The sequence below is a fragment of the Colias croceus genome, chromosome 4, assembly GCF_905220415.1.
Source record: "Colias croceus chromosome 4, ilColCroc2.1".
NCBI classification, from domain to species: domain Eukaryota; kingdom Metazoa; phylum Arthropoda; class Insecta; order Lepidoptera; family Pieridae; genus Colias; species Colias croceus.
The window spans coordinates 11,827,384-11,840,561 of record NC_059540.1 but is presented as its reverse complement, the minus strand read 5'-3'; the positions used below and the strand labels follow the sequence as shown (position 1 = coordinate 11,840,561).

Here is a 13,178-nt window from a genome sequence, read left to right as displayed (position 1 = left end):
AGTGTAACATTTGTAAAATCAATGGGAGACCTAAATAAAGTCGAAACTTCAGTATTTAGAAAGGCATCTCAAAAGGTGAAAGTCATGTACTAGGTATCATTTGCAAAAACTCGCATCTCTGTGCGGCCTTGCCAAGGTGATTGCAAGGGGGACAAACATAACGGTTACTGCGCCGAGCCACGCCGAGCACCGGCTCCCACCTACCACATAATAAGCATTCATAACACACCGCGCTGTTGTATAACCATTGACGGCCGTATACGCTACACTGTTGTTAACCGACAAACAAAACCCTCAATGAAACTTCAATTTGCCACTCGGCAAAAGCACCTCTTGAGGCCGCGCGTGAGAAACAAAACACGTATAGTTCATTTCCTTTGAAAGATAGCTTAATAGCCAGCATATAAGGTGTACTGGATTCGCATTTTGGACACGTATCCCGTCTTTTAAGGAGAACCAGTTATATTTAACCGTGATATCTTAATAATGGAACGCTTTTTATTTGTTTGTAAACATCATCAATAAGTTAAATTTTAAAATTGATGACACAATTATGAACAATTAACAATATCATAATATCCTTATTAAGCTGAATATTACTATGGTAATTGGTAAGGAAAATTGTTAGTAAATATTGTTATAAATTAGATCAAACGTGTCTACTGTCTACTTATAAATAATACATATTTCACAGAATATCCTCAATCCTCATTATCAAACGTGCAAGAGGGTCTTTCGTATAATAGATTCGGTTCAAGTGACAGGGGGACTTACTATTTGGCTGATTTCCGTGATGGGGATCGGCGAAATTGTTTTTTCAGAGCCCTGCGGGAGGGATGAGGCACTCGGCGTCGGCGATACTCCCGGAGAGCTCGGCTGGACATTGACAACGCTCTCCTTCGAGGTGCGGTTGGGAGACAACCTCGAAGGGAAGCTGAGCGTCTTCGTCCACTGCGACAGGCTGCGCACCATCTTGTCTGTTCATAAGCACAACACGACACTGAACTTTTAAACGAGCGACACGTGCGCTCACCACGGCTGACGGCGAACGAATGAAAATTGAAATGCCTTTTGGCGTAGCGCCTGTGCAAGTTGCGACGTGTTGGTTTGAGCTTGTGTGCGTAGGGTGACCACGATTGCATATGTGTGATGGTCTATATGTTATTGTACCCGTCTTGGGAGCTGGTTGCAACTTGCGATCTTTTGTTTATCGACCACCTTACATTTAAATATGTGAAGAAATTTTTCACAAATTTGCATTGTTTAGCTTGAGGACGTTTGCACTTTACGGTTATGAATTATGCACGAGTTTTAGAGGTTATACGGAGCTTAACTTATCAAAATAAGCTTCGGAAAATTTATTGATTTCTTATAATATTATAATATTTCGTAAGGTTTATAATACTTACATTTTATTAATGTGAAGTAAACATTCACATTTTTGAACGAATAACGAATAAACCTTTGATAATTGAAAAACGAAAAGCTTCAATAGAAATAACACCTTAAAAAATTAATTCAATTTTTTTCATTATATTCTCATAGGTAACTTACAAGTACTTACAAATAAATCTTATCTGATTCAAATATTATTCGACATAGATAAAATTTTCCATAACTGTGTACTTTGATAAGTGCGAGAACTTAGAAAGTGGTAACTAATATTTTCTACAATTTTACCATCACACAAAATTAAAATAGATATATTATACTATCCGTTTGTTTTTAACCACCAAAATTCAGTGTGTTTTAAAAACATTTTTCACTACGAGTAATGCTTAGAATCGTCTCTAGAGTTCATATTGAGAACAAAATCATAAAAAGGATTAGTAACGCTATATATGCAGTGCAAAAAATAACTGCACGTGGCATTCCAGAGGGTGGCACCCTTCGATTAATGTGCGACCATAAGATGTATGGGGAACAAAGAATGTTATTTACGAATTGCAGTAAAACTTGCTGCGTAATTATTATTTCAAATGTATGAATTATTTTCTTGGCCTTTTTGAACTTTAGAAACAATATTACTGAGTTCGTTTTAGTTCTAGGTCTTTATCTTATTTAAAGACTATCATTAACCATCTAAGTTAAAAGAATGAAAAACTTTATAACTAAGTTCCTAGTTGATTAAGCTACGTTGCGTTGAGCAAGCCTTTATAAATAGTCGACTTGGTGAGCTCAAAGTACCTATTTACAAAGGTTCATTTACTAATCACTTTTTGTGCCCTTAAGAAATAACCAAGGAAACATAATTTTGTACACCAAGAGCCATTCAGACGGGAAGGTACGTGGTGCGTGAATCTGAAACAATACGGGATTGCGTGTTGCAACTTCCGACGCGACACGTGCGCGCGCAGCTGCCTCACCGCCCGCAGCGCTTAAGTGCTCTAGACCTAACTGAAGTTTGAATTTAAACGGTTTTTGGTTTTTAAAATAATTTTTGGACGAGTGTTCAATCGTGTGGCAAAATCGAATTTACAGAGAATATTGCACAATACATTAAACAGGACGAAGAAGCAACTCTTATTTATGTCCGTAACCCGTCTGTGTGCCACTTCTTAAGAGAAGAGAGCTTCGATTTTTGTTTTTGTGTTAATAATCATAATTATTTATATAGTTACTAGTTAGTAGTCACTTCCTTCAGGTAATTAAAGCATGTATCAACGACTTCGAAAATTCTCTATCATTCGTAGAAAGCTGCGCACCTCCTGACTCACATAGTTGATCCTGGGCGAGCAAATTGCAACGATTTAACCTTTTTTTAAATCATACGCACAATTAATAATTTCGTAATTTTAAAAGAGTAAAACATAGGTATGAAAAGCTTCTAATGCTCCTGTTAAATAACAGAGCCCAAGTGGCTCGAGCTGAGGCACTTATGAATATATTTTTTATCTCAGCTAGGCACGAGGCTTTCTACGGCCGTTATCTTAAATAAAAGCTGCATTCACTCTTTGTTTGAATCCGAACTCATTGAATGGACCCCATTATAAATAGAGGGTGGGATCGTGTGATTGACAATACACTTCAGTTAGAATTTAATACGTCGTTAAATAATGAATAAAACCAAACAAAAATCTCCAAATTCAAAGAGTTGTTAAAATTCACTGTCACGTTTTGTTTGCGCATAAAATAATGAGTAACTAATATTGTCTTTGTTTATTGGAGACGAGTTATTGAAAATTAATCTACATATATTTAAAAGAAAATAGATTTGATCTAATTAAAATTAATTAAACATTACAAACTTGTATTAACAGATCTAAGAAATAGTTTTCGGTATATTCTTTGTATTTTTATTCAGAAGGTACATGCATTTAGTAATTTGGTTATAGTGCTTTATAAGATCAATTTAATTTAGAATGTCTCTGAGGAATACCAAAAAACAAAACGACCCCTCAATTATTGTCCATTGTTCAAAGTTTAATTACGTTGTCCCCTAAAATAAAAACGCGTAGTCACTCTATTGATCGCATTGCTAATTTGACAATAAAATAGAGCACCTATGTTTTCTATTTTCTGTAGCAAATCTGCAGTTACTTACAATAATTAAATGTTTATAATAGTAATACCTAGATGAGTGATGACGTTATTCTAAAATGAATTTACTTAATAACATGATAAATAACACTGAAATTTTAAACTAGCGGTTAACCGCCATACAAAATGAATAAAATTGAAGCAAACAGTTCTTCAATAATATTATTATTATATCTAATATATAAAAATCAATGCCACTTTTCGTTGTAATTCCATAACTCGAGAACGGCTGAACCGATTTCGATAATTCTTTTTTTATTATATTCCTTGAAGTACGAGGATGGTTCTTATGTAGAGAAAACGTTAATATGTACCACGGGCGAAGCCGGGGCGGACCGCTAGTATAATGTAATTATAATCATCCCCGCGTACATTCAATACCTACTGCTTTATTTTCACCATCACCACGACTACACTACACTACAAAAGAAATGACTCCGATAGCACTAATTTAAGTAATTAGTTAAAAAATAACTAAAATTAACTAAAGGAGTACGAAATTAGTCGACTGTCAATATGTATAGCTGGGATATTGCACTATTTTAGTACAGTCATAAATAAAAGTCAAACCGTAAAATACTTCGTGTACTTTCTTGTGTTTTGTTAAAAGTTAATTATAGGTAGCTTAGCGGCTTACGTGTGTTTATGCATAGAGATAATATGTATTATCTCTATGGTTTTATATGATATTTTTGTTGTTACTTTTCGCTGTAAACGTCAATAGGTAACTAATAATATTTTATATTTTTAAACAGTATTAGTTGAATTTATATTTTTTTTTGTTTTTATGGCATTCAAATGCTTTATAAATATAAATTTATAAAGAATAGAAAAAATTCGATCACGAGGCGGGACTTGAACCCGCATCCTTCGCGCCATTCCGGGGCGGATGCCTAACCAACTCAGCCACTCGTGACCCGCCTGAGCAATCGAATTTATTCTATCCTTTCAGTTTTGTGTCATAAGGGACACACCGCGCGCCATCTATTGAGATGATTTAACAACCATTTCAACCAATATGAAGCACTTTTCAGTGAATACAATATTGTAACGATGGAACACGACCTTTTCTTGAATTTATATTTTTTTGTTTTTATGGCATTCAAATGCTTTATAAATATAAATTTATAAAGAATAGAAAAAATTCGATCACGAGGCGGGACTTGAACCCGCATCCTTCGCGCCATTCCGGGGCGGATGCCTAACCAACTCAGCCACTCGTGACCCGCCTGAGCAATCGAATTTATTCTATCCTTTCAGTTTTGTGTCATAAGGGACACACCGCGCGCCATCTATTGAGATGATTTAACAACCATTTCAACCAATATGAAGCACTTTTCAGTGAATACAATATTGTAACGATGGAACACGACCTTTTCTTGAATTTATATTTTTTTGTTTTTATGGCATTCAAATGCTTTATAAATATAAATTTATAAAGAATAGAAAAAATTCGATCACGAGGCGGGACTTGAACCCGCATCCTTCGCGCCATTCCGGGGCGGATGCCTAACCAACTCAGCCACTCGTGACCCGCCTGAGCAATCGAATTTATTCTATCCTTTCAGTTTTGTGTCATAAGGGACACACCGCGCGCCATCTATTGAGATGATTTAACAACCATTTCAACCAATATGAAGCACTTTTCAGTGAATACAATATTGTAACGATGGAACACGACCTTTTCTTGAATTTATATTTTTTTGTTTTTATGGCATTCAAATGCTTTATAAATATAAATTTATAAAGAATAGAAAAAATTCGATCACGAGGCGGGACTTGAACCCGCATCCTTCGCGCCATTCCGGGGCGGATGCCTAACCAACTCAGCCACTCGTGACCCGCCTGAGCAATCGAATTTATTCTATCCTTTCAGTTTTGTGTCATAAGGGACACACCGCGCGCCATCTATTGAGATGATTTAACAACCATTTCAACCAATATGAAGCACTTTTCAGTGAATACAATATTGTAACGATGGAACACGACCTTTTCTTGAATTTATATTTTTTTGTTTTTATGGCATTCAAATGCTTTATAAATATAAATTTATAAAGAATAGAAAAAATTCGATCACGAGGCGGGACTTGAACCCGCATCCTTCGCGCCATTCCGGGGCGGATGCCTAACCAACTCAGCCACTCGTGACCCGCCTGAGCAATCGAATTTATTCTATCCTATATAAATTTATAAAGGATAGAAAAAATTCGATCACGAGGCGGGACTTGAACCCGCATCCTTCGCGCCATTCCGGGGCGGATGCCTAACCAACTCAGCCACTCGTGACCCGCCTGAGCAATCGAATTTATTCTATCCTTTCAGTTTTATGTGTCTTAAGGGACACACCGCGCGCCATCTATTGAGATGATTTAACAACCATTTCAACCAATATGAAGCACTTTTCAGTGAATACAATATTGTAACGATGGAACACGACCTTTTCTTGAATTTATATTTTTTTTGTTTTTATGGCATTCAAATGCTTTATAAATATAAATTTATAAAGGATAGAAAAAATTCGATCACGAGGCGGGACTTGAACCCGCATCCTTCGCGCCATTCCGGGGCGGATGCCTAACCAACTCAGCCACTCGTGACCCGCCTGAGCAATCGAATTTATTCTATCCTTTCAGTTTTATGTGTCTTAAGGGACACACCGCGCGCCATCTATTGAGATGATTTAACAACCATTTCAACCAATATGAAGCACTTTTCAGTGAATACAATATTGTAACGATGGAACACGACCTTTTCTTGAATTTATATTTTTTTTGTTTTTATGGCATTCAAATGCTTTATAAATATAAATTTATAAAGGATAGAAAAAATTCGATCACGAGGCGGGACTTGAACCCGCATCCTTCGCGCCATTCCGGGGCGGATGCCTAACCAACTCAGCCACTCGTGACCCGCCTGAGCAATCGAATTTATTCTATCCTTTCAGTTTTATGTGTCTTAAGGGACACACCGCGCGCCATCTATTGAGATGATTTAACAACCATTTCAACCAATATGAAGCACTTTTCAGTGAATACAATATTGTAACGATGGAACACGACCTTTTCTTGAATTTATATTTTTTTTGTTTTTATGGCATTCAAATGCTTTATAAATATAAATTTATAAAGGATAGAAAAAATTCGATCACGAGGCGGGACTTGAACCCGCATCCTTCGCGCCATTCCGGGGCGGATGCATTTGAATGCCATAAAAACAAAAAAAATATAAATTCAAGAAAAGGTCGTGTTCCATCGTTACAATATTGTATTCACTGAAAAGTGCTTCATATTGGTTGAAATGGTTGTTGAATCATCTCAATAGATGGCGCGCGGTGTGTCCCTTAAGACACATAAAACTGAAAGGATAGAATAAATTCGATTGCTCAGGCGGGTCACGAGTGGCTGAGTTGGTTAGGCATCCGCCCCGGAATGGCGCGAAGGATGCGGGTTCAAGTCCCGCCTCGTGATCGAATTTTTTCTATCCTTTATAAATTTATATTTATAAAGCATTTGAATGCCATAAAAACAAAAAAATATAAATTCAAGAAAAGGTCGTGTTCCATCGTTACAATATTGTATTCACTGAAAAGTGCTTCATATTGGTTGAAATGGTTGTTGAATCATCTCAATAGATGGCGCGCGGTGTGTCCCTTAAGACACATAAAACTGAAAGGATAGAATAAATTCGATTGCTCAGGCGGGTCACGAGTGGCTGAGTTGGTTAGGCATCCGCCCCGGAATGGCGCGAAGGATGCGGGTTCAAGTCCCGCCTCGTGATCGAATTTTTTCTATCCTTTATAAATTTATATTTATAAAGCATTTGAATGCCATAAAAACAAAAAAAATATAAATTCAAGAAAAGGTCGTGTTCCATCGTTACAATATTGTATTCACTGAAAAGTGCTTCATATTGGTTGAAATGGTTGTTGAATCATCTCAATAGATGGCGCGCGGTGTGTCCCTTAAGACACATAAAACTGAAAGGATAGAATAAATTCGATTGCTCAGGCGGGTCACGAGTGGCTGAGTTGGTTAGGCATCCGCCCCGGAATGGCGCGAAGGATGCGGGTTCAAGTCCCGCCTCGTGATCGAATTTTTTCTATCCTTTATAAATTTATATTTATAAAGCATTTGAATGCCATAAAAACAAAAAAAAATATTATTCTATCCTTTCAGTTTCAAGAAAAGGTCGTGTTCCATCGTTACAATATTGTATTCACTGAAAAGTGCTTCATATTGGTTGAAATGGTTGTTAAATCATCTCAATAGATGGCGCGCGGTGTGTCCCTTATGACACAAAACTGAAAGGATAGAATAAATTCGATTGCTCAGGCGGGTCACGAGTGGCTGAGTTGGTTAGGCATCCGCCCCGGAATGGCGCGAAGGATGCGGGTTCAAGTCCCGCCTCGTGATCGAATTTTTTCTATTCTTTATAAATTTATACAGTATTAGTTACATATATTTTGATAAACTAAGTTTTTTACATTAAACATTTTTTTGAACAAGAATTTAAGATGTTTGAATGAAATTTATATAAAACACAATACTTATACAAATATTGAAGTGGGAAATAACTGCAATAAGATTAAAATAAATATAATCATTTCCAAGGAATTCCTCAAGTTTAAATATAAATACGATGTAATGGCATCATTAGTTGATTATTACCAACACAAATTGTAAGTAAACAATTTTGTTATTCCCATACGAATTGCATTGTTCATCGAAATTTATTGGTGATTACCCTAACTGTGTGAACGGACATTTGATGACATAATCGTTCATCTGAATAGAACCTTTATTTCTACTGCAATAAAGCTCAAACTAACGTAACGATTTCAGTATAACATGTCACACGTGTTTGGAAGGATATCCGATAATCGAATTTTTTGTTTATCTGTGAACTAATTGTTATAATCTGTATGAAGGATAGGCTATTTCCTTATTAAGGTGCGTGTACATTTGACCCCCTATAAGGAAATTAATAATATGTGGGTAACGTTCTAACAATTAAAGTTGAACTTGAAGTTTATTAAACAATTTAGTTTAATATTGACCCTGCGTTATAATTTGGGGTGGTTTGACATGCATATTGGAATCGAATTGTGAGAACATAAGAATTGGATTTTACATAATGTATATATATGTATTATGTATTATATAAAACTCAAAGGTGACTGATATAAGTGATCTATCAACGCACAGCCCAAACCACTGGACGGATCGGGCTGAAATTTGACATGCAGGTAGATGTTAGGACGGAGGCTTCCCCTAAGAAAGGATTTTGATCAATTCTACCCCCAAGGGGATAAAATAGGGGATGAAAATTCGTATCATGTTTATTTATCTTTTCCACGCAGGCGAAGCTGCGGGCAACAGCTAGTTTAATAATTAAAAATGTAAAAACACAAAACATTCAGTTTAATGTGAAGTCGGTATAGCTATTTTGTTGCAAATTGTGATGACTGCAAAAAAAAAACAAACATTGAAAAACAATTAAACTTCTATTATCGCTCAGTCTTATTTTGATGATGCTATTTTCTAGTTACAATTTTTTTTATTTTAGTTTAAATTATTTAACGATTTTGCGGACATCCTCATATCTTACAAATTAAATAATTTATAATCAGTTCTTATAATTATGAAAAGTTATTTTTTTAATAACTATGATTAAATAGAGTTAAGGTACAAGTCCGAGACGGGCCGCAGACCGCAAACTGCAAGCGACACCACTTGTTTCTATGAACATCTATGAATCGCTGCGCGTTGCGTCTGCAGGCAGCAGTGTCGCCGCGCTTGGAATCAATTTCATAGATGTTCATATAAACAAGTGGTGTCGCTTGCAGTTTGCTGTTGCAGTTTGCGGTCTGCGGCCCGTCTCGGACTTGTACCTTTACTATCTAAAAATACTCATGCACGAAATCCCAAATGACATCAATCTAGCACGTATACACACCACATTGAGAACTCCAAAAGTAAATACGCTAAAATTAAATCCATTGAATCCTAAAAGTATATTGTCCTACATTAATTGCCCATGTGCTTGCCCCATGGCTAAAGCAAAACAATGGAGTTTCACACCATGTGTGTCACGGAGTTAACAAAAAAACTAAAATAGATTTAGCAAAGGGAACCGCTGTATAGGAAGAGTCCATCAATCTTTTAAAAACACTTGAATAAATAATATCGGGTGGGATTTGGTTGGACTCATTAAATTTGAGTTGCCAGGTCTGAAAATTCAGAGGAATAACATTGTTTCGGAAACATTATAAGTATAGCTTTTATATATAGCCTTAAGTATGAGAACTTTAGCAACAAGCTATCACGTAAAATCTCTAGTAGGTAATCAAATGTTATTCTTAAAGTTCGTAATTCGTATATTAAAATAATTGGCCAAGTTGACATTAAAAACTGCATAGGTTTGTAGTACTTCCTGCATTTTAAATCAAGTAAGTAATTGTAAATAGTTTAAAATTTTAATTAGTAGTCGTGGTCAATCACACGGTTTTCTTCAATAACTGTTTAATAACAATTGAGTGACCTTTCGGCGCTATTTTTTTTTTCGATTGTGTCGATACGGTCTTGATATAATGGCATACGTGGTCACGCGTCATCAAAGCGTGACCGTTCGAAGATTTAAAATTTAAATATTGTAAAAAATATTTCAACACAAAAAGGTAGGTAAAGCTTTAAATCCGCGATTATACGAAATGATTCAAATTGTACTCATATCGAGAGCAATCTAAATTATAATGGGTTTTTTATACAAAAAATGTTCTTGTTTAAAAGCTGTTTAATTGGAGTTATACCATTAATTATAACCTTCAAATTATCAGAGCGTAGGAAGAAATTATCTATTTTAGAGCGCAGATAATCCAAATTTGGTTTTCGAATAATTAATGCGTATAGCCGTGCATATTTACGTTTATGTAGCGTTAACATTCCATTCCGCAGCCGCATACTAACAATCAGAGTTGAGGCAATTCATAAGTTAACTGTCACTTTAGTGACGCTTTATAGACCGTTATGACAATTTGTTGTACAACCCTTACGAGCAAACGAGCAGCCATAGACAATATTCTATTTTTAATCTGTCGAAACGCCAATACCATTGCGTCACATTTTGTATTCTCAATTTGAAATTTCTAAACAAAGAAAGGGCATAGAACTTTTAAATCATGTATGGCGATGTGACATTGATGGCGCGTAAAAGAAAAATAAAAGCACTGACACATTTATTAGAGCTGTCACTTACCTGTGACGAGTAAGTTTTCAAGTTTAATTTGTGATAAGCTTAATGTGCGTTTAGATGGCGTGGATGGATGGGCTACTGGATTTGAGCTTTCACATTTACTTGTACAAATGACCCTTAAATGGGACGAAAAACAAAGAACGGCTAAATATGAAGCAATAATATAAAATGTAAGAAACATCGTTATGTGATGCAACCGTTTGAAATAGATATACATACACATAACACAGGAAATTGGATATTTAAGTCAAACTTAATGTAATCTTAAAATGTAATAAATTTTGGTAAGCATTAAGTACTGTTTTGAGCTTTATAAAACACTTTAACTTCAGATAGAGTGAAAGAAAACTTGTGAAATTTGCATGGAAAAATAGATAATTTATGAAAAAATGTTGTGTGGTTTTATGAAACCACGGTAAAAGTGAAACTTTTTTTCACACTATAGACATTTAACTAAAAATTATCGTATTTGTACGATAATTATCGTACGTATCGTGCGCACATGCGCTACACAGACCAAAAAGTTAGAGACGATGTAATAAAAGTTTCACTTTAAAATTTACAAGCTTTATATAATAATCTAATGCGATTGTTTATTTATCAATATAATATTAGTATGTAGGTATATTTTATAATGAAATGTATTAGTTTTGCAACAAAAACGTGTTTCGCGTGACAGAACATACACAACAAAATCCCACATATGAACAAAAAACCCTTATATAACCCAATTAGTCACATAAGCTACACCTCCAAAATAAATCGTCATCCATTTAATACAACAATGACAGATATAAAGTAATTTCATTTCACGTAGGGTTATTAGACCTCGACTAACTACATAATTATGTACGCTGACAATACGGCCCAGCATTATTCGACTAATTCATTTGACAGCCGAGTGGTAGTCGTAATCGATGCACTGGAACCATAGACAAGTTTTTTTTTTAATGTTGACATTAGTAAATTAGTTTTGAGTCGATGCATTCTTATCTGATTGTTTCGTGTTTGCTTTTTGATTGTGTACTTATACTAAGTCCCTAATTTTAGAATATGTGTATATGAGAGTATATGAGTATAAGTACATTCAATAAAATACCGATAAGATTATTATTTATTACAGTAGCCAGTTTTGATATCAAACTTTGTATTTAGTATTTACAGATTGAGGCAGACCAGATCTATGAGGCTGACCCTGTTTATGATTATGTCTAATGTTCATCGTATTGTACACTTCTACGATATATTTTTATCATTCGCACTACACTAGCCTATACATTAAGTATTTTCTGGCTCTAGAATTAAGTAATTCTTTGAATATTATAATTTCAATATATTTAATTTCTAGATCCTACAATACATCTGTTAAAATCTCAGTTCATATTTTACCACCTACATACCAGGTGCGAACCTACAAAGATTCGGCAGATGTGCATTCCATACTCCATGTCAAACACATACACACACACACAATAATTGTCAAATGTCAATATGTGACCCACCATATTGGATTGCAATTTGGAAGCTTTAATTAGGGCACAGAATACATAATAGTAGCTAAACGCTACAGAACGGACACTCTCCGCCTCCCGCCAAAATTAAACACTTACCTCACCCCGCACGATCAGACATGTTATGGTACCCATTTCCCCGCAAGGACGATACCAACGACGTCTTAGACGAAACGCAACGAAGATTGACAACATTAATCAAATTGACATAAAGTAATTTTATTATTTTGGATTTGTGATTATCGTTTTTCGTAGAAAATGGTTAAATATTGTGCTGTTTACGGATGTATTTCATCAGAAAAACGCGAATTTTTTTTTACGCTAGTCACAAATGTGCCAACCATAAAGCGTTAACACACACATTTGCAGTCTCTACAGTGTGACTGTCAAAACAATCATTTTGTATGGAGTGTCCGAGGTGTGATTAGGGTTTAAACTTGGTTTAAATTGATTAGAATAAATGGAATAGCATCTGTAATGGTTGCCATCTGTTTTAAATGTTAATTCAAGCTTTTAAATATTTTTTTGGTTAAATTTCAGTTGTAACAAAAGCATCAGAACATTTTCGATATTTTTTAGTAGGTCCGTATTATTACGTAGAAATATATCACAAATTATCTTCTTAGGTCCTAATCAGTTAAGGCCGCACGCAGCCTCGCGCGAGTATGTACATATTAAGTATATTTACCTACTATCGTTCTTACATGTGTAGAAAATATTTTTTTGTACAAAATATAGTTTCCGAAGTCATCAATATTTATAAAAAAATCTTATTTAAACCTTATACCTATGTAAAATTATTCACCCATTTATAGGTCTGATTTCATTTGAATAATTAAAAAGTTCAACTACACTTTACTCACCAATAAACTTTAA

General features: G+C 35.1%; 1 protein-coding gene across 2 annotated transcripts in view; it reads right to left on the bottom strand.

Annotated features, from left to right (window-relative positions):
• The window catches only part of LOC123691076 (TNF receptor-associated factor 4), a 69,605-nt gene that overhangs the window by 28,283 nt on the left and 28,144 nt on the right, over nucleotides 1-13,178 (bottom strand). Inside the window, exon 1 of one of the 2 annotated variants that reach the window (XM_045635301.1) lies at nucleotides 775-1,038. The exons of the other annotated variant lie outside the window; for it this stretch is intronic. Within the exon in view, the coding sequence (XP_045491257.1) occupies nucleotides 775-972 (198 nt within the window). The 5' untranslated portion in view covers nucleotides 973-1,038. Of the gene's footprint in view, nucleotides 1-774; nucleotides 1,039-13,178 lie in introns of those variants that run through there. 2 annotated transcript variants of the gene reach the window in all.